General features: G+C 37.4%; 1 protein-coding gene across 2 annotated transcripts in view; it reads right to left on the minus strand.

Annotated features, from left to right (window-relative positions):
* JAKMIP1 (janus kinase and microtubule interacting protein 1) overlaps positions 1-23233 on the minus strand; it is a 214917-nt gene that overhangs the window by 31462 nt on the left and 160222 nt on the right. For both annotated transcript variants that reach the window (XM_036764633.1, XM_036764632.1), the window contains 4 exons: positions 15587-15796; positions 13698-13817; positions 3258-3404; positions 1788-1928 (listed from right to left, as the gene is read on the minus strand). In XM_036764633.1, the coding sequence (XP_036620528.1) occupies positions 1788-1928; positions 3258-3404; positions 13698-13817; positions 15587-15796 (618 nt within the window). The remainder of the gene's footprint in view (positions 1-1787; positions 1929-3257; positions 3405-13697; positions 13818-15586; positions 15797-23233) is intronic.

Here is a 23233-nt window from a genome sequence, read left to right on the forward strand (position 1 = left end):
CACATCCACACTAACTCAGTACTATTTATCTTCTGAAGGCAAAAACATCACAAAAACACACACTTGCTTAGTGAATTTTCAATATTCAGCTTGAAAAAAAAAGATTCGAAATCCTTGGTATGAAGTATGAACCTTAAACATTCAAGATTAAAAAGCAATGCAAGGGTCTCAAAAGCACATATGATCTATTTTTCTTTAAAAAGGCAAAATGAAAGAATAATGATGTCTCACATTTCCATTTTAATCATAATAGCTAGCACGTAGATAGAACTTTAAGGTTTGCAAAGAAATTTACAGGTATTAACTCTTTTTATCATCACGAGAAGCCCTGCAAGGTAGGTGCTTTTATTATTATCTCCACTTTACAGATGAGGAAACTGAGGCTAAGAGGCATTGAGCAACTTGCCCAAGATCACATAGTTAGCAAGTGTTGGAGGCAGGATTTGAATTTAGGTCTAAGTTCAGTATGCTAGCTTACTACACAAGACTGCCATCAGTAGCACTAATGAGCTTCAGCTTCACATAGCACTCTGCTTGCAACAATTCTTTGATAAAGATAGCATACATATCCCCATTTTACAATTAATCAAGGCTTAGAAAAATGGAGTGACTTGCCTATATTCTATCAGTGTCCAGTTCCGCATTTGAACTCAGGTCCCTAAATTGATTCTAAATCCAGCTACCTTTCCATTACACCTGATAGCCACCATGATATAGACTCATTTGCAGTTAGAAGAGAGATGCTATTTCAGAAAGAATTATAAGAGAAACATGAAAATAAGTTGTTTTTTTTCCTTCTGTGGCCTAGGTATCGTTAAGTCATAGGGACGTACGATTTCATGATAATGGGAAATGTGAGGTGAAGAAACACCCTCTGCTAATGCAGACCCAGTACAAGTTCTGAAATTTAAAATCCCACATCAGGAGGTTCTAAACCTTTTTGATGTTATAGATCTTTCTGACCATCTGGTGAAACCTATGGACTCAGAATAATGTTTTTGAAGGCATAAAATACGTAAGATTCTCAGAGTAGTATTTTTGAATGCATAAATCAAAATATATCAGATTACAAAGGAAACCAGTTTCATTAAAATATGGTTATAAAAATCTAAAAAGAAAGAAAGAAAAGAAGGAAGAAAGAAAGAAAGAAATACAGAATCCAGGTTAAGAACCTCTGTCTTAGATAATTATCTGGGGCCTTTAGGGGATAAATGACTTGCCTAAGGTCACACATTCAGTAAATGCCAAAGATGGCACTTTAATCCATTACTTTCACATCTTCATAACTTCAAAGCCACATTGCTGCTATCATTTAGTCATAAAATTATGGAAATTACCCATTATCATACTAAATTTAGTGTAACTTTTATGAAAAATCAAAGAACAATGTGCCCTCAAATGTTCTGATTTCATTCGTTCCTAAGAAAAGGATTCTGAGGACAATGAGATTTGTGTTTTATTGTCACTACCCACTAGCACAGCAGTTCTCAAAGTGTAGTTCAGGGTCCCCAGGTCATCCTCAAGACTTTTAGGAAATCCACAAGGACAAAACTATTCTTATGATGATACTGACACACATTTTATTTCCTAATATAGTAACTATTGATGGATATAACCCACATAAACAAAAGCTCCTGCAGTGAGTGGAGGGAAGGTCATCAATAACTTCCAAGAATATAAAAGGTTCCTGAGACCAAAAAGTATAAGAACCCCTCTACTAGCACATTCTCTTCCAAGTTTGAAAGTTTTTGGATCAGTTTACAAAAAAACAGCAATGTGGCCAGTACCATGGAGAGATCATCAATCACTAGCTGTTGTTCCATGACCTGAAGCCTCAAGAATTCAATTTCTTGTTCATCGCGGGTAAGGCTGAGATCATTCAAAGAAGTGTGACGTTTCAAAGAAGCCTGGGCAGACAACTTTTCTTTCTGGAAAAAAAATAAATTATAAGTTGAACCAGATTTAACTTTTGGACATGTTGGTACTACCTTTCATTACACATTTTCATTTCACTACTGCAAGTGCCCGTAGTTGTTGAGGTTCAATAGGTCACTATATTTATGTCCTAAAAAAAAACTGCATTTCTACGTGATGGTCTCCTTAAGCCATCATTGCCTGATGCAGCCATGCAAATTAATGGCAGATAAGGAATGCATAATAGCTTATATTTTGCATACTATAGTAGTCCATATATTAAGAATCCATAATTCTGTTCAAGAATAAATTCTTTTCCTAATGATGAACACAACCTCTCTATAAATTATACTCTTCAGTATATGTGGCATGCTGTGAATTATAAAATGCTGTCCTCATACCTATCCCTTAAAGCAAGTAGTGTTAAACATTATCATCTCCATATGATAGTTGAAGAAATAGTGTCAGAGAAATTAAGCAACATGTACAGTTGCTAATAATTATCAGACTCAGCTCTTGAAGCCAGGTCTCCTAACTCAAACTCCTAAACTCTATAAAACCATATTGACTCGCTATGTTGTTGTTCAGTTGTTTCAGTTGGGTCCAACTTTTCATGACTCCATTTGGGAATTTCTTGGCAAAGATGCTAGGGTGGCTTGACATTTCCTTCTCCAGCTCATTTTACAGATAAAGAAACTGAGGCAAAGAGGGTTAAATGACTTGCCCAGGGTCACACAGCTAGTAAGCGTCTGAGGACAGATTTAAATGCAGGAAGATGAGTCTTCCTAATTCCAAGCCCAGTGCTCTATCCACTGTGCCACCTAGCTGCCTCTCTATAATAATACTAAACTCACCTTTTTAATATTTGTATACCCTAGGAATGGTAGATAGTGTTTTATAATGGAAAAAAGTATTTATTACACATCTTACATGTGTCCAGCATTTATTAAAGCTCTTGTGTGAGCTCAAATCAGAAAAGGGCACAGAGGAGGTAATATGCATGCTTCATACCCTTGAAAATCTTGAAGTTGTATAGGGATAAAAGTGTTACATGTATGAAATGACTAGAGAGCAATACTCAGTCATATAGATCCAATAACTAAATTGTATGGAGAAGGAGATCGCATGTACCACCAGACTTTAGAGAAGGAAGAGGTCCTCATAGGCTAAAAATATTCATGAAAGTCTTCCTGAACAAGGAGGAAGTAGTTTAGGCCCTGAAAGATGTGATATGGGAAGAGAACAAAATAATCCCCACACAGAATGCTTAGCATTCTCAACATAGCAGATACATAAAAAATATGTGCTGAAATGGAACTATATACATGTTTATAAGGACTTACCATTTCTACATTTTCCCTTGTGAGATTTTTAATTTTTTCTTCCATCCTTTGTATACTCTGCAACAAGTCATCATTTTTCTTCATCATTCTCTTATTTTTTTCAACAAGAGGCTTCAATTGAACTTCCGTTTCACGAGAGCGTTTTAACTAGGGTTTTTAAAAAAATAGAGAAAAATGAACAAATGAACTTAAGTCCTAAAAATTTAGACTGACGGGCTTTTAAAAATTTGTAAGAGAGGGGGCAGAGCCAAGATGGCAGCTGGAAAGCAGGGACTTGCTTAAGCTCTCCCCCAGGTCCCTCCAAACATCTATAAAAATGGCTCTGAACAAATTATAGAACTTCAGAACCCACAAAATAGCAGAGGGAAGCAGGGCTCCAGCCCAGGACAGCCTGGATGGTCACTGGGTAAGGTCTATCGCAGGGAACTGGGAGCGGAGTGGAGCAGAGCCCAGCATGAGACACGCCTGGACCAACCAGACCAGAGGCCAGGCAGAACAGGCCCTAGAGCCTTGAATCAGTGGGCTCTGGCAGTTACCAGATTTCTCAACCCACAAACACCAAAGATAACAGAGAAGGTTAGTGGGAAAAGCTGCTGGGACAGAGTGAAAGGATTTTGCAGTTCAGCCTACACCCAGGGGGCAGCGGAGGTGATGCACCTCTGAGGCTGCTTACAGAGCTAAAGCTGCAGTTGCTTCCAGCCCCAGGCCCACCTTGTGGGAGGAATTAAGTGGCAGATCAGAGCAGGAGTGCAGAGCCTGCTTAGATCTGAGTCCAGTCCGGGTTGGTGGTTCTTGGGGGAGGAGTAGCACTGGTGTGGCAGGGCTTGCTGTGTAGAAATAGCTGTGAAAACAAGAGCACAGCCCCTCAAGCTTGGGACAAAGTACTCTATACTCTACAAGCAGTCATACCCCGACGAAAAACTCAAGGGTCAAGTAAGTTGGCTGGGAACGTGGCCAGGCAGCGGAAACACATCCAGATTTAGTCTCAGACTTTGGAATCTTTCTTTGGTGACAAAGAACACCAAAACATACAGCCAGAAGAAGTCAACAAAGTCAAAGAACCTACATCAAAAGCCTCAAACATGAACTGGTCACAGGGCCATGGAAGAGCTCAAAAAGGATTTGGAAAAGCAAGTTAGAGAAGTAGAGGAAAAATTGGGAAGAGAAATGAGAAGGATGAGAGAAAACCATGAAAAACAAGGCAATGACTGGCTAAAGGAGATAAAAATACTGAAAAAAATACCGCCTTAAAAATATACTAACTCAAATGGCAAAAGAGCTCCAAAAAGCCAATGAGGACAAGGATGCCTTGAAAGGCAGAATTAGCCAAATGGAAAAGGAGGTCCAAAAGACCACTGAAGAAATACTACCTTAAACATTAGATTGGAGCAAGTGGAAGCTAGTGACTTTATGAGAAATCAAGATATTATAAAACAGAACCAAAGGAATGAAAAAATGGAAGACAATGTGAAATATCTCATTGGAAAAACCACTGACCTAGAAAATAGATCCAGAAGAGATAATTTAAAAATTTATTGGACTACCTGAAAGCTATGATCAAAAAAAGAGCCTAGATATCATCTTTCAAGAAATTATCAAGGAGAATTGCCCTGATATAGTAGAGCCAGAGGGTAAAATAGAAATTGAAAGAATCCACCAATTGCCTCCTCAAAAACATTCCAAAAAGAAAACTCCTAGGAATATTGTCGCCAAATTCCAGAGCTCCCAGATCAAGGAGAAAATACTGCAAGCAGCCAGAAAGAAACAATTTGAGTATTGTGGAAACACAATCAGAATAACACAAGATCTAGCAGCTTCTACATTAAGGGATAGAGAGGCTTGGAATATGATATTCCAGAGGTCAATGGAGCTAGGATTAAAACCAAGAATCATCTACCCAACCAAACTGAGTATCATGCTCCAAGGCAAAATATGGATTTTCAATAAAATAGAGGACTTTCAAGCTTTCTCAGTGAAAAGACCAGAGCTGAATAGAAAATTTGACTTATAAACACAAGAATCAAGAGAAGCATGAAAAGGTAAATAAGAAAGAGAAATCATAAGAGACCCACTAAAGTGGAATAGTTTTGTTTACATTCGTACACAGAAAGATGATGTGTATAATTCATGAGACCTCAATATTGGGGTATCTGAAGGAAATATACATATATATATATATATATATATACATATATGTATGTATATATATATACATATATATATGTATATATATATATATATAGACAGAGAGAGAGAGAGAGAGAGAGAGAGAGAGAGGAGAGAGGTGGGGCACAGGGTGAGTTGCATATGAAGGGATGATATCTAAAAAAATAAAATCAAATTAAGGGATGAGAGAGGTATATATTGAGAGAAGGAGATAGGGAGAGATAGAATGGGGTAAATTATCTCACATAAAAGTGGCAAGAAAAAGCAGTTCTGTAGGAAGGGAAGAGGGGGCAGGTGAGGGGGAATGAGTGAACCTTGCTCTCATCAGATTTGGCCTGAGGAGGGAATAACATACACACTCAGTAGGCTATCTTACTGTGTTGGCAACCAAAAATGGGCTCCTTAGCACTTAGTCAACAAGTGCCCTTGACTAGTTTGGCTTTTTCCTCTGAACTGGATGCTGTTTGTATATTGGACTGGAGTAAGCTTGTTGGCCCCTTCACCTTGCTTCCCTTGCTTAAGCTGATGGAAAGAACCTGTGCTTTCCCCGGCGTACCTTACACCCCCACAGAAGCCGGATGGTTAAAAACAGCTTCCGTTGGAGCCAGAGGCTGCTATAGCTACAGCCACAGCCGAAGCTGAAGCAGCAGCTGCCAGTAGCAGAGCTGACCTACGGGAGGAAGCTGAACAAGGACTTGAAGCCAGTGGGTAATCTTTTTACCATAGAGGGGGAAGCATGATTTTGTTTTACATCATCATGCTTCTCTGTAGCCTCCTGGTTACTCTTGTAAGGCGTACTTATTGGGCCTGGAAGCTTTTGATCAATATGTCAAAATGGGGATACTAGTTCATGGGTTGGTTACTATGGAGCCTAAATATATGCTTTGATTCTTCTGCCTCCTACTTTGAGAGTTTCTTATATCCGGCGGTTCCGAACCTTTCAGACATATATATGATCCTCTTTGAGATTATAAACTCTGCCCTCCTAATACACTTATCCCACAGGAAAGAAGGAAGAAGGAGATAAAAAGGGGGTACAATAGAAGGGAGGGAAGATAGGGGAGGGGGTAATCAAAAAGAAACACTTTTGAAAAGGGACAGGGTCAAGGAAGAAAACTGAATTAAGGGGGATAGGATAGGAAGGAGCAAAATATAGTTAGTCTTTCACAACATGAGTATTGTGGAAGGGTTTTACATAATGATACATATGTGACCTATGTTGAATTGCTTGCCTTCTTAGGGAGGGTGGGTGGGGAGGGAAGAGGGGAGAGAATTTGGAACTCAAAATTTTAAAAACAGATGTTAAAAAAAAAGTTTTTGCATGCAACTAGGAAATAAGATATACAGGCAATGGGGCATAGAAATTTATCTTGCCCCACATGAAAGTAAGGGAAAAGGGGATGGAGGGGGAGTGAGGTGACAGAAGTGAGGGCTGACTGGGGAATCGGGCAAGCAGAATATATGCCATCTTGGAGAGGGTGGAGGGTAGAAATATGGAGAAAATTTGTAATTCAAACTCTTGTGAAAATCAATGCTGAAAACTAAAAATATTAAATAAATAAATTTTTAAAATGTATTAGAGAAATACTAAGAGAATCATATTATTTGAGATGTAGAAGGAAATTTGGGGATTATCTATGTCTATACACTCATTTGATAGGGAACGAAATAAAGAGACAGTGACTTATCTAACCACCTAGCTAGCTGAGTACTGTGTACAAATCACAATGAACCAAACAGTATACTGAACTTATGACTGGGGCTCAATTGGCACCATGTTCTAGACATTTGAGCAAACCAGTCAAAAATGACCCATCAACATCTGCCATGCATGGAAGAACAAGGTCCATGGGATTTTGCCACACTTAACCCTACTTATATCCTTTGTCTTTTTACTTTTCCTGATCCCACCAGTGAAGGAAATCTGAAAATTTTATTTTGTTTTTCTGAAAGCCTAAGAGTTAATTTTTTGATTACCTTTTTTGGCATGCATGTGTATATATGGCGTGGGCAGGGAGGTGTACTGACTCAAATGTCCACGCTTATTTCATCAATGTCAGGAATTCTCAGTGGAGAAATTCCCTGCTCCTCTGCAGATAAGTAACTCATCTGTAACTTATGATTTTTAAAAAGTTGCGTGGGGAAATTTAAAGTTAAATGACCTGCCCAAACAGCTAGTATGCATCAGAGATGAAACTTGAACTTAGAACATGATTATAAAGGCTGGCCCTTCAGCCACATTATTGCGCCTGCCTCTATCTGATTACTTAGAACAGGGCTTCTTAAACTTTCTACACTCATGACCCCTTTTCACATTTCATCAGAATTCCCTGGCAGGGTACAGCCTGATGGCATGCACAGGACAAAGTCTGCATGCTTTGTGTTCAGAATCAAGGCTGCAGTGAGATCGCCTGATTCAACATGAGCAAGCACTTCCAGAAACACCTCAGATTCATTGCACATTTGATTTTGAATTTTTTTTTCATTGTGCATTCAGAAACCTTTTACTATTGCCAAATTTTTCTCAGCCCCATTTGGGGACATGATACACAGTTTAAGAAGCACTGATTAGAAGACAGAAAGCAACTGAAAATGATGAAATGAAATCAGCTATCGTCCAGTTGTTATCAGAGTACCTATGATTTACTCCAATAATGGTTTGGATTCAGCCATAGAAATGTGTGTGTGCGCGTGCGTGTGTGTGTGGGGAGGGGTGTGTGGCATATGTATATGTGTGTGTATATACTTATATACACACACATATAAATACATATATACACACATACATATACACAGTAAGAGAGGTATATATGTGTATGTGTGTGTATATATATATATGTACATATATATCTCACACATACACACACATACATATATCCTTACCTATGGCATGTTGGTTCTCCAGTTCCATACATCAGAAATTACAGTAACATTTCCACTTCCCTGTACCACCCCACTGATCTTTCATATAATGGTGCTCCTTTTTCTCTGTCTTACTCCTAACTTCCTTAACCTAAGAGTATAGAGGTATTTCACCTTCAAGCCTGTGGAGAAACTGAGGCTATCTTGTAAGTTTCCTGGTCTTCCTCTTTAGAGATCAAAGATGCTTAAACCTCAAACTAGAAAGAAAGACTCAGATTGTCAGGTATGAGCAGGTAAAGGAGAAAGTAATGTTCAGACACTATACATATCTACTTCCCTCTTTCTTTCCCTTAAAGCCTCAGTTCTGCTTAAAGCAGTCTTTCCGTAAAAGCAGCCTTTTAAAAAGCCCCAGGAAGCTCCGATAGAAGAAATGTATAGAGCATAAGATTTAGAAAAAATGGATCAGGAATTGGCAAATGCAAAATCTGGTCCCAGGTCTATCACCTACTAACTTCTACAAACCTAGAAAAAACCTTCTAACTCCCGAGAGCTTCAATTTCCACATCAATTAAAAATAAAAGTAATAATCTCCAACTTCATGGATCTCTTATAATAATCAAATGATCTAACATATGTAAAAATGCTTTGTAATGGCAAAAATCTTCATACACATGGAAAGTATCATTCCATGGTTGAGATAATTGGCATGATATTCTCTAATGACAAATCATATCATAGATTTTGAGCTAGAAGAGAATTAAGAAGTTATCTGCACTAGTTCTGCCTGCTCATTTTACAGATGAGGAAACTGGAATCCAAAGAAGTTTGGTGACTTGGCCAAGTAACACAAGGGAAGTACCAGATTGGATTTGAGTCAGAGTTGTTGGCCTTCACATTCTGTGCCATTTCTTCTACACCAAAATGTTTCTCCTTCCTCTCTATATATAAATATTCTAGGAGAGTACTCCTCATCCTAAAAAATTATCATATCAATTCTTATGGTTCTGTTACTCTCTAGAACTATCATTTCCTCCCTCTCCTCCCCTTCATTGTCCAATTGCTCCAAAAATACTTTTCACTCCCTCCCTTTACCTTCTCACTACCCACTCATCCCTTAGCACCTTCAGTCTTTACCCACCTCATCACTAAAAGAGAATGTGCAGTATCTAGCACATGGATTTAAACACATTAGTTAAAAATAATTATTTGTTTAAGTGATCTCTTACAAAGAAAACTAAATAATAATTTCATTTTTATTTACACCATTTATCGTATCAAATAGCAATATTATATATTCTTCTTAATCACTGTGTGTTGAATAAAGGAATAAATATCCTTCCCATCCTTTCCCCATTATAATATTCCAAACTTCTTGTGAACAGCTCAATTAACATTTTGTTAACACTAAGGCCAAATGATAAATTGTGCACAGTAATCACTTAACAAATATTTGTTGAAATGCATTGAACTGTACGCCCTTCAGTATCCATGACACCTTAATGAAATAACTGAGGCTTTGCAGAGCCCACCATTAAAAAATAACTGACAGAAAGAGAGGAGCTTAGACAAAGAAAGGGATCAGAGAGAAACTGTAAGCTTGACAATGACCTTCTTCTCCTATGGTGATTAAAATACTTTTAACTTGTCTTTTCACCACACAAAAGCTGGCAGCCTACTCATTTTTATTTACAGGTGCTGTAAAGTGGGAGTGTGAGTCCTATTGGTATACACATTGTTTTAAAAAAATTATTTCATTTTCAGTTCTCATTTCCCTTCTCCCCCCCCCGCTTAAGTCTCTGCTCCATCCATTGAGAAGGCAAAAAACACAATGGCCATTATAAATAAGAAGTCATGCAAAATGTATTTCTACTAATTCATTGTTGGTGGAGTTGTGAACTGATGCAGCTATTCTGGAGAGCAACTTAGAACTATGCCCAAAGGGCTACAAAAATGAGCATACCCTTTGACCCAGCAATACCGTTTCTAGGGCTATATCCCAAAGAGATCATAAAAATGGGGAAAAGACCCTACATGTACAAAAATATTTAAAGCAGCTCTTTTTGTGGTGGCCAAGAACTGGAAATTTAGGGGATGTCCATCAATTAGGGAATGGCTAAACAAGTTGTGGTATATGAATGTAATGGAATACTATTGTGCTATAAGAAATGATGAACAGGCAGACTTCAGAAAAACCTGGAAAGACTTATATGAACTGATGCTCAGTGAAGTGAGAAGAACCAGGAGAACATTGTACATAGTTACAGACACAGTGTGTGAAGACCGACTTTGATAGATTCAGCTCTTCTTAGCAATGCAATGACCTAAAACAATTCCAAAAGACTCACGGTGCAAAATGCCATCCACATCCAGAAAAAAAAAATGTGGAGTCTGAATACAGATCAAAGCAAACTATTTTCTTTTTTAATTTTATTTTATATTTTTCTTTCTCATGGTTACTCTTATTCATTCTAATTCTTCTATATGACATGACTAATGTGAAAATATGTTTAATAGGAATGTATGTGTAGAGCCTATATCAGATTGCATGCCATCTTGGGGAGGTGGAGAGGGAGGAAATTTAAAACTTATAGAAGTGAATGCCGAAATCTAAAAACAAATAAATTAACTTATTATTAAAAAAATAAGTTGCATCTCTTGGATCAACCATAAAAAAAGATAATACTGGCTGTTGGTTTTAAATAGATAATATTTATCATTTTAAGAAAGGATTCATTTATTTCTATGCTTCCTAGCATTTTTAACAGGAATAGGTATTGCATTTTTTTTTCAAAACCTTTTTCCCATCTATTGATACAATCAGATGCTTTTAGCTGGTTCTGTTATTACTTTGGTCAATTATACTTATGGTTTTCCTAATCCTGAATCAGCCCTCCATTTGTGGTATAAATCCAGGCTAGTTTGGATTATATGATCTTTGTGATATATTGCTATAATATCCTTGCTAGTATTTTCTTTTAAAATATTCACTAGGGAAATTGGTCTATAGCTTTCTTTTTCTGTTTTTGCTCACCCTGGTCATATTTGTGTTATAGGAGGAATTTCACAGGATCTCTTCTTTACCTATTTTTTTTCTATTAGTGTATATAATAATGGAATTAATAGCTCTTTGAAATAGAATTCATCTAGTAGTCATCTCTAGGGTAGGAGTGGAGGAAAGAAAAAAAGAAATTTACACTATAATTTTGTTGTATAATGAAAGGAATAGCAAATGGTGCATGGTAGATTTTCAGTTTCATGTGCAGTCCTCTTTTATTGTACTATGTCATGAAAATGCTCATTTTATTCCATAAATTAAAAATAAGATAAAATTTACGTGTCGAATTTGCTTCTAAGTCCATCTGGTCCTGGGGATATTTTCTTAGGGAGCTCACTGATGGCTTGTTCAATTCTTTTTTTTCTAAAATTGGATTATTTAAGTGTTCTATTTCTTCTTCTGTTAATCTGAGCAATTTATGTTTTTTGGTAACTATTCATATATTTCCTTTACATTGTCAGTTTTATTTGCATATAGTTGGGCAAAAGAGCTCCTAATAATTGCTTTAGTTAAATCTTCACTGGTTGTACATTCATCCTTTTCATTTTTGATATTAGTAATTTGGTTTTCTTTTTTTAAAAATCAAATTAACCAATTATTTATTTATTTGTCATTGTTTTTCATAAAACCAGCTCCTAGATTTACTTAAAAGTTGATTTTTTTTCACTTCCTTTTTTAAATTTCTCCTTTGATTTTCAGGATTTTTATTTTGGTACTTAATGGTGGATTTTTAATGTGCTGTTTTTTAGGTTTTTTTAGTTATATGCTTAATTTGTCTGCTTTTTCTCTTTTATTGATGTACACATTTAAAGATATACATTTTCCCCTAAGAATTGCTTTGGCTGCATCACAAACATTTTGGTATATTGTCTCATTATTTTCATTGGTGCACACATTTTTTCAATAAAACTGAAATCAACAGCAAAAAACCTTTTTTTAGAAATTAGAATTTTTTAGAATGTCTAAAAATGACATTCTAAAAATGTCATTTTAAGAAGAAAAATATTAAATGTATTTCACTACTCCAAAAAAGAAAGACTATGTTATTTTCATTGGAACATTCAAAATAATCCCTATATTTCTTCTAAATCACGTCAATTCTGGCCAGCCTACTTCTCTCCTGGTTCTGTTGCAGACCCTCTGCACTTTTCCCCCCTCTTTCCCGGTGAATTTTTCACCCTGGTGATGCCTTTGCCCCTCTAGACCCCCTCTTCTGACTGGTGATTCCTACCTTGAACAACCATTTAAAGAAGGCCCAGGCCAGTCATTTTCACTCTTTCTTTTCTCTGCTCTTAAATTCCTAGGCTTTGCCATTTTGTCCGATGTGGGTACCTCTATCTGTGTTTTCTTTCACAGCATGACTTACATGGAAATATGTTTTGCATGACAGCACTTATATAACCTATGTAAAATTGCTTTCCTCCTCAGTGAGGGAAAGGTTGGAGGAAGGGAGGAAGGGAATGTAGAACTCAGAATGTTAAAATTGTTTTTACATGTAATTGGGGGGAATATTAAATTATTAAAAAATAAGTCTATAATTCTTACTAAAACATGTATGCATAACTTCAAACTAACTACAATATATTTAGGGTAAATTTTTTAACCAACTCCCAGTGAAAGATAGAAGAAAACAAACTAAGTCTATAAAATGAGGAAACTAGACTAGGAGTCAGGCATGGGACCTAGGTCCTATTTATTATTACCTATTATTATCCAATTTTGGATTTATTGGATCACTGAACCAATTTCAGCTTTAGCTTCCCATCTCCAAAATAAGGAGAAGTAGATTGGTATTTTAAAACTGGAATCTGTGAAGTTGGTCTTCTTAAAAAAAAGTTTTGCTAACTATATTTCTATATAGTTGGTTTCCTTTGTAATTCTCTATAATTTGTTTTATGCATTTAAAAACATTACTCTGATAAGGAGTCTAAAGGCTTCTGTAGAATACTAAAGCAGTGTATGATATAAAAAATGGTCAAGAATCCCTGGACTAAATGGTATCATTAAAGTCCCTTCCAGTTTTAACATTTTATATTCTATGTTCCTAAGTTCCTTTCAACTGTCACATTCTAGGTCCAATGTTCAAGGAATCATAGGATCTCAGACATGAAAGGGACCTCAGAGGATATCTAAGCGTACCGTGTCCCAGATCAAGACTCTTCTCTACATTATCTTTTGGTGTGGACATTTAATCTTTGCTTGATAATGTTCCCAGGTCACTTACTGTTCTAATAATTCCTAAGATTTACAATAAACATATTTTCATTGAACTATTTTCTGGGAAAAGCTGACTACCACTAAGTGCCCCTAATTTCTGCCCAGTAAAATGCCATCTGTATTGGCAGAAATTGATTTACCAGTTCATTTCTCTCATCTGCTAACAGGGTATTTCTGTCTTCTAGCTTCCGGATTACTGCATTGAGCTCAGCAATTTTTAGTTGAAACCTCCGCACATCTCGTTCATCCATATGCTGCTCCTAGGGAAAAAGAGTAACAGATTTTAAAGAAGAAAAAAAAGTACTGAAAACTCCCCATATTTCAAAGCGATTAAAAAAACCATTATAAATTAGCCTTCAAAATGATTTCCCTATTGGTCCTACCCTAATCTATCCTATACACCACTACCAGAGACATTTTTTACTAAAGCACAACTCCAACTGTGTCACTGTCCTGTTTAAAATTCTTCAACTACACCCTACAGAATAAAATTAAAATTCCTCAGTCTGGCATTCAAGTTCCTTCCACAATCTGGCTCCAAATTTGCCTTTCCAGCCTCTTTTCAGACTTGGCTCCTGCCAAAAAGCACTCTTCTCCATTCCTTGAAATTCTCTCTTAATTTCTCATCTGGGAGCTTTTGGCATCCTCCCCTCTGTCCCTGAAATATTCTTCCCTTCTCTACCTGCTGAAATCTTTACCCCAGCCTTGAAGGTTCAACTCAGAGGACACATTCTCCATGATGCCTTTTTCCTAATGCTCCCAAACAAAAGTAATCTTTACATCCTCAGATCTTTCATGGCACATCGGGCCTCTCCAAGGAAATTATAGTAGTCTAAAATGTCATGGAAAAGGCCTGATTCCACCATTTATTCATTTTGTGACCTTGAACAAGTCATTGCCTCTCAGTAAGTCCTGGTTCTTCATCTGTAAAATAACAGTGATAATTCTTGAGCTGCTTAATTATATATGTATGGTATACAATTATGTATATATTACACCACATAATTACATATATATTTATATATAAATATAAAGGCACTTTAAATTTGGCAAAGTGCCTCACAAGAACCTTATAAGGTGGATGCTATTATTATCCCCACTTTATAGAAGAGACATCTGAGGCTGAAAGAGATTCAGTGACTTCCTCAGTGTCACACACACAGCTAGGAAGTTTTTGAAGGAGGTTTCAAACATGGGTGTTATTGAGTTGCAGGTTACTAGGTGGTGCAATGTATAGAGTGCTTAGCCATGAAGTCCGGAAGGCCTGAGTTCAAATCCAGCCTCAGACACTTACTGTGTGACCCTGGGCAAATCTTCTCATGTTTAACTGCCTCAGTTTTGCTACCTCCCAGGGTTGTTGTGAGGATCAAATGAGGTATTGGTAAAGCACTTAGCACAGGGCCTGGAACACACTAGGCTCTTAATTAAATTCTTGTTTCCTTTCTTTCTAATTTATTGATTCCAACCGAGTCCAACACTCTATCCACTATGCCACCTACCTGTTTCAGAGCAGTTGTAAGACTCAAAAGTTTATTATATAGATGACTTTGTAGCAATAAAGTGCCATATAAACGTGAGTTATTACTACGACTACCATACTATTACTAATCTGTTTTAGTTATTTTTATACCTGTCTTATTTCTCCAAATAAACTGTGTGCTCGTTGAGGGCAGGGGCCATGTCTTCTTCATCTTTGTATCTTCCCCAGCACCTAGTATGGTGCCTTGGACTTATGAGGTGCTCAGTAAATGTTTGTTGGATGAATGCAAGAATGAATGAAATAATTAGAAGACTAACAATAAATGTAATGGGCAGTGCCTGGCAAACAATAAGTGCTACATAAATGCTTGTTCCTTCCCAACTCCCAAAGTCCCCATGACTCGCTAAACACTCATACACATAAATACACACACAGAGACATGCGCACACACACACACATATACACAATACCTTGCACATAACAGATGTTTAATTAAAAAGCTCGGAGGAATGATGAAAGATCAAGTCCTATCAGACCACACAACCTTACCGAGAAGCCCATCAACTCGGAGATGTCTCCAATTCCCGCTGGAAGCTCCTTCTTGGGGCTACTGTGGTAACGCTCAGCTTCTCTCACTTGTACCAGTTGCTCATCTAATGCCTCTTTCTGAAGAAGCAACTTCTGGGTGTGGCCTGCCTGCACACCCAGATCCTTTTCCAAGGCCAGGATCACTCTGTCTTTGCCTTTTATCTCATCCATCTAGGGAAGAAAGAAAACTAGATTAGAGTTGTGATCACAAAGGGGGCATCTTGTGTCTTGGTTGGTGTCTTAGATCTGGGCAAAGGTGACTTACGTGGTGAGCTGAGTACGTTAATGTTCTTCAGCTATTGGAACATGAAACAATGGTGGTTTCACTCCTAGAGTGAAGAACCTGAAGCCTAAAATTAGATACCTAGCTCCACTATTCAACAGTTACATTGTCTTGGAGAAAAGAGAGCTTTAATTATTATAAATATGTGTTTAAGGCAGGTTACATTTAGAAGACATTCTTACCAACAATATTAACTGATATTCATGAAAAGCATAGTAGAGCTGTTTATAAATTCTTTTTCTCTGATCTTTGAGATAATGATGATGATGACAATAATAGCATTTATACAGCATTTTAAGATTTCCATAATGCTTTACAAATATTTTACCCTCAAAATACCCCCTAGGAAGCAGGTGCTATTATTATCTACATTTTACAGATGGGGAAACTGAGGCAAACAGAGTTTGAGTGGCTTCTCCAGGGTCACACAGCTAGTCTCTGAGTCCAGATTTGAACTCATGTCTTCCTGACTCCAGACCCAGCATTCCAGCCACTGTGGAACAACAGTTTATTAGGAGATTACTTATCATCAAGTAAGTCTCCTTCAGTCAACCTGAGAGGTTTTCAGGGCATAGACCTTTCCTGGAAGGGGCACCTCTCATCAAATTGAAAATGCACCCTACCTAAACTCTTGTTGAGAGGACACTGGGAGCTGTTCTGGTTGGGGCCCCATGACTAAAGCTGATATTGATCTCCTGCAGCTCAGGAGAGGAGATTGTTGTTGGAGAAACCACCCTCCCTGTGGTCTACAAGAAAAGCTGAGAGAACGTCAAAGTACTGGCTATTAGTCTAGACATTAGACTTCTGGCAATGAGCCTCATTGCACATAGACTGGTCCTTGAACAAGAGACATGCAGCCATGCCCACAACTGAAGTGTGGCCAGCTTAGCAGAACTGGCAGGATTGCCTTCTGTGAAAGCTATTTTCCAGAACCAAACTCCAAAGAGCCTTCGGAGCTCCCCTTCTGCTCTCACAGTGGTAGTGGTTGAGTGGAACAAAGTGAGTAGGGAATGCTAAAACTTTACAGAACATCAATAACAATGATTTAACTGTCTGCTCTACTAATATGCAGTCTGCCCGATGCATATCTGCCATGTTACAGAAAGAATTTTGGCTTTGGAGTCAAAGAATGTAGGCTTGAATACCTTCTCTTATTTACCACATAAGTGGCCTTGGAAAAGGAACATCACCTTTTCCAAGATGTAGCATGGAGTACTGGTCAGACTTGGAGTCAAGAGACATGAATTCAAATCTCAACTTCACACCACACTCAACCCTGCCACAGTTACAGCTACAAGGGCAAGTGATGTCTAGATGTATGGGCGACTTGCTTTGCCATTGTGCTTTAGTTTTCTCATTTGTGAAATGGACATGATAATACTTTCACTTCCTACTTTACATGGTTGCTGTGAGAAGCCTAAAATGCTACATAAAAGTGAGCTTTTATTATTATAAACACATTCACCTCTCCAGGTCTCAGTGTCCTAGTCTGTGAAATGATGAAGTTGGATGCAATTGCTCTTAATTTCCCTTCCAGCTTTAAAGACCATGATTATATCAACATAAATTGATAAAATGTGGTCCTATGATTGGTGGGGATTTTGTGAACAGATCTACTAAATTTCCTATAATTCCTTTTTAAGAATTTAATATTACTAGAAAGTCTAATATAATCTGCCTTATCTATCCTTTACAGTACACAGTTATTCTTTGCCTAAGAAGCAGTGTGCCATAATGGAGAGAGCGCATGAGTTAACATGTCTTGAAATATATAGTATTTGGGCAAATTGTCTAACTACTTAGTACCCCAGGTGACTCCCTAAGACTATAAAACACAAAGTAAGCACTACATAAATGATAGCTATTTATTGTTGTTGTTGTTGTTGTTATATGGGGCTGTGAGTGGAAATGGCTTCTCTACACCAATGAAATCTCACACACACACACACACACACACACACACACACATGCGCACTCTCTCTCTGTCTCTGTCTCTCTGTCTCTCTTTGTCTCTCTCTGTCTCTGTCTCTCTCTCGTATACTGTACAGAGAATGATACTGACGTGCCATTAACAAAGCATCTACTTGCAATTGAATCTCTGAGTAGAATGGATTTGCATGCTGTCGCCAGCACCCTCTTGTGGTGAACAGCCTACATATAGTAACTACTGCAGTTCATGGCTGCACAATAGCATAAAATTAATTGGCTTATGAAGAGTCTGACCCGGGACCTTGGCTTCTTTAGTACCCTTCCCAAAGAATTTAGGGTTATCTAGGCATGAAGGATCAATTCAACATTTTTCAAAGTTTTGCCTTGAAAGTTCTACTTTATATTTTTAAAAGTCTATATTTTATAGAAGGAAATAACATTTATAATAGCACCTACTAAGTGCAGGAACTGTGAGAAATACTTTGCAAATATTATCTCATTTGATCTTCATAACAGTCCTGGGAGGTAGGTGCTGTTATAATCCCCATTTTGCAGTTAAGAAAATGGAGGCAGACAGAGGTTAAGTAACTTGCCTGAGTCAAACAGCTAGTCTAAGGCCAGATTGGAACTCAAGTCTTCCTGACTCCAGGCTCAGCGCTCTATTCATTGTGCTGCCTAAGTGGACCAATGTGGAGACTGTCCACACGTGAAGTCTGGTTCTGGAGTCAGTGAAAAGATCTCTGGTGTAGGAGTCAGGAGAGTTGAGTTCAAGCAGCACCTCTGTTACTAACTAAATGACCATTGTAGGGAAGGTGAGGCTCAGAGAGACTGTCCAACAACAAACAGGTAGCATCAGAAGAGAAATCTGAACCCCAGTGCCCTGTCTCCCAAACCAGTGGTATTTCCACTGTTCCATACTGCCTCCTTTCAAAGTCAGTTCACAAAATACGGTTTTTTCCAGCTTACCACAGTTTTCACTTTATCATACTTGTTCATTTGTCCTTAAGTAAGATGAACTGAATATGTTAGAGGAAATTTGAACTCCTTCTTGTCTTCCTAATCCAATATAAACAGTCAAAGAAAGAAAAGAGTGGCATAGCAACTGATAATGTACACAGAACCCTGTGTTGCCATGGGCTACTGTCTCATCCTGTTACAAAGGAAACTGGCCTTTATCTAAAGGGAATATAATCAGGAAATAAAATTTCATTTTCTCCAAGGAGCATCATAGGTTTAGGGAATGCTTTCGTTTTAAACATTCATTAGGGAAACTCATATTTAGACTTTTCCCCCCATAGGCATCTTCCATAGGATCTGAATTGAAGCCAAGTCCTTGAAAATGATGAGGGTGAGGGATCATTTCTTTGCTATATCTATTCTATTACCAATTATATGAAAACAAATTACTTCACCTTTCTTAGCCTCAGTTTCTGCTTCTGAAATAAGGAAGAAATTCTTTGTAGTGTGTATTAACTAGTTCATTGTGAGGAAAGACCTTTGCAAAGGGACATTATGATTAAGAGAAAGCACTGTTGTGCTTGGAAGCCCTGGGTTTATGTTCAGGCTCTGACACTTATAAGATTTTTAACAGTGGTTGAATGATTTGCCCTCCAAGCTTCAGCTTGCTTATCTGCTAAATGGGAATAATGTTAAGACAGATGGAAATATATCCAATCCTGAGATCCAGATGTTCTGGTGGATAGCTGGATGAGATTTCTACTTTCTCAGATCACACATCAGAGACTATGATATTAAAATCCCAATATGGAAATTCTACTGTCATTGATTCATTGGTGGTGATATTTAAATGGTAATCTAATATTTCCATTTAACATTTTTAGACATGGCCAATATGAGAATTTGTTTTGCTTGACTATAAATGTTTTTTTTTTAACAAGAGTTTGATTTTTTCTTCTTTTTGTCCATTGGTAGGAGAAAAATGAAAGCTTGGTGATTTAAAAAGTAAATATAATTTAAGTTTATAGAAATTCCACTGAACTTTATATATACATATATATATACACACATATATATACACATATATATATAAAAACTAAAAGGTGAAAAATAATAGGCATTTGATATGAACTTAAGAAGAAGATAAAGGACAGAATGCTGCAGAAAAGTCAACACTGAAATATACTTAGATTGTCCAGTAACAGGAATCTGAAACCTGACCATTAATCTGCCTTTTAAGAGCACTGTACTTTTGGAATGCCCATTAATACATTTCTACTGACTCGCTGTGTCACTTTCGGCAATTTACCTCCTTTCTCTGGGCCGGTTTTCCCTTATGAGTGATCTCTAAAACACTTTCTACATTCACATTCTAGGTTTCCATGGGAAAAGAAGACAGAATTCAATAAAAGCTCACTAGATACTTCTCACATCCTTCTTGATGCAGGAAATCTATGAACCTATCTTGGACTCTCTCCTTACTTATCTTCCAAGTAGCCCAGAGAATACTGACAAAAGGTTTCTATTGTAATTTGGTTATCATCCTTCTTATTATTTGATATTGAGGTCCTTGGATATTTAAATCACTAACTCTCATTTTGACAGAGCTCTGAAATTTATAAAGCTCTCACAAGCAAGAGAGATGTGTAGTCATGCAAGGATCTTTCTCCTCATTTAACAGAGAAGTGAACTACAGCTATGAAAGGTTAAATCACTTGTCTGTGGTCAACCAGATCATATGACTTAAAATCAGGGTTCGAATTCAAGTCTCTTGGCTCAAAATCTAGTGCTCTTTCCACAGTATCATCCTAGAAATCCGTTTTGAAGAGATTACTAGAACTGTTTCAAATCTAATGGTAAAATAATTTTAAAATGAATAATAAACATGAAAATAAGAAAAATTCCAATGATATAAAATGGCATCACTGCAGATCCTCCTTAATTCTATCTATTTTAAGTAATTTTACTAGGAAGCAAATTGATTTCCTTTAGATACATAACGTTGTTAGTTTAGTTAATATTGTTTTATTGCATAATTGATCTATTGCAAAGACAAATAATATCATTGGATTTCAGTTAATTTTTTACTCCAAGATTGGAGCATCATTAAATGAAAAGAAATTTTAAAATATATGAGATGTTATTTTTAAAGGCAGATGAGGCAAACTCTCCCCCTGAGACTAATGAAACTAGGACTACTTAACACATACAACTTCTCATGTTACTTGTTATTATCCCTAAATATGTTAAAACCTAGTGTCATTGCTCAAGAGGCGATTTAATATAGTGAACACAAGGCTATGTTTGGGGTCAGAAAGATCTAGGTTCAAATCTCACCTCTGACACTGTACAGAAGATAACCCTAGCATGTCTGAGTCTTAGGAGACTCCCAGTAATCCATCAACTGAGGCACAAACAGCAATCGCCATTTTGTTAGAATGAGGTTAGGGCTTTGGAAATCATCAATTATCTCCCATCCACAGTCACTACTCTCAAAACTTGCTCAAATCATTCATTAGCCTAAGAATTATTGCATCATTATTTTGTTTGAACCCCAGAACTGTCTTCTAGTGAGGATATTGACTACAATCATAGAAAGAAAGGAATAATCTATTTTTTAAAAACCAACCATACTGATTTCCTAGGAAAATCTGAACAACCCATAATATTTGTTATGCACTTAACGCAGCTCCTGGCACATAGTAGGTGCTTTATGAATGTTTATTCCCTTCCCTTTCCCCCTTTCTATTCATATCAGCTCTGAATTTTCTTCCTCTTAGAATTTATACTTCAATAGTATGTCTGAAATTCCTTGGAAGAAAGCAGTTTCCTGAAGGAGAAAATATAGATTTGAAAGTTGCAAACCACTTCCAATTTGCCATATGTTTTGCTTGTGCAGCAAACTTCCTAATGCAGTATCTTCTAGGAGTTAACTGTCTCAGGAATGAGAATGCTGCATCAGCAAGGATAGAGCCTAACTGGCTCCAGCAGTGTCTACAGAGAGAGATGAAAGCTTGATTCATTTGTCAAGGATTTATACCCTTACCTACTTCCTAAAAAGACTGTAGTTGGCATACAAAACTATAGCGAGCCAATTAAAAATAACAGAACAGAAAGGTTAAAAGGAGCAGAGAAATAGATGTCACTAGGTTCATGGGATGATCTCATCCATGCAGTTAAGCAGTGAATTTGGCATTGAGTGGTGTGGTGGCATCTAAGGCAAAAAGACAAATACTTTAATACATGATTTTTAAAAATTATTTGATAAAAATAAATTCTGATAAAAGGGGAAAGTCCTTTAACATGATTGTTATTCATTCATATATTTCTATTTCATGTTTCTCTAGAGGAAGTTTCTATCCTCCAGTGACATTGGCCTTCATGCTGTCCCTGCCACAAGGCAATCCATCTCTTGACTCCATGCATCTTCACTGGCTTTCTCACATGGCTGGAATGATTGTCTTCCCTATCTCTGGATTCCTGCAAATTTCAGTCAAAATGCCTCCTACAAGAAGCTGTACCCAGTTCCCTTTAATGACAGTTCTTTCTCTTGAAGATCATCCCCAATTTATCCCTTATATAACTTGCTTGTACGTAGTTATTTACATGTTATCTCCCCCATTTGATCACAAACCCCTTGAAGTCAGGGTTTGTTTTCTACTTCTTTGTATCCCCAGAACATATCAGTGTCAGCGCATAGTAGGTGCTTAATAAATACTTGTCGAGTTGACTTGACAAAATGCTTCTAGCACTCCTCAACAGCAAAACTCCTAAAATATTTCCCAATTTTTCTACCCACTTTTTTGACCTATGCAAGGTGTAAGCCTGGTAACTAGGTGGCACAGTAGACAGAGAACTGGTCTTAAAGTCAGGAAGACTTCCCTTCATAAGTTCAAATCTGGCCTCAGATACTTACTAGCCATGTGACCCTGGGCAAGTCACTTCACCCTGTTTGCCTCAGAGGTTCCTCATCTGTAAAATGAGCTGAGGAAAGAAATGGCAAACAACTCTAGTACCTTTTCCTAAGAAAACCCCAAATGGGGTCATGAAGAGTAGGACATGAGTGGAATGACCAAACAGCAAAGTATAAACAACCCATAAGCCATATTCTCTTGAAGTTCTTCCCCTTCAGTGGTTTATATTATTTATATTAACAGGCTTTTGCTTATTAAGTCAGAGATAGGGCCCAGGTATTTATTGACTCCTGGATAGCTTCTTTACTTGTGATATTTTGGGCAAGGGGGCAACTATGTTCTCCATATTATTTTTTAAAAAGCCACACCACAATGCAGGAGTAGAATGCACTTATGGGGAAAGGTAGAATAGGCATTCAACCCATCAAGTCGGAGTGGAGCCTGGAACAACCAGGTGTGGAAGAGCAGAAGACTCCTTTTCAGGAGGATGACTGCTGAGCAGCTGCCCTCTTCCTCCTCCTTCCT

The sequence above is a fragment of the Trichosurus vulpecula genome, chromosome 6, assembly GCF_011100635.1.
Source record: "Trichosurus vulpecula isolate mTriVul1 chromosome 6, mTriVul1.pri, whole genome shotgun sequence".
Classification (NCBI taxonomy): Eukaryota; Metazoa; Chordata; class Mammalia; order Diprotodontia; family Phalangeridae; genus Trichosurus; species Trichosurus vulpecula.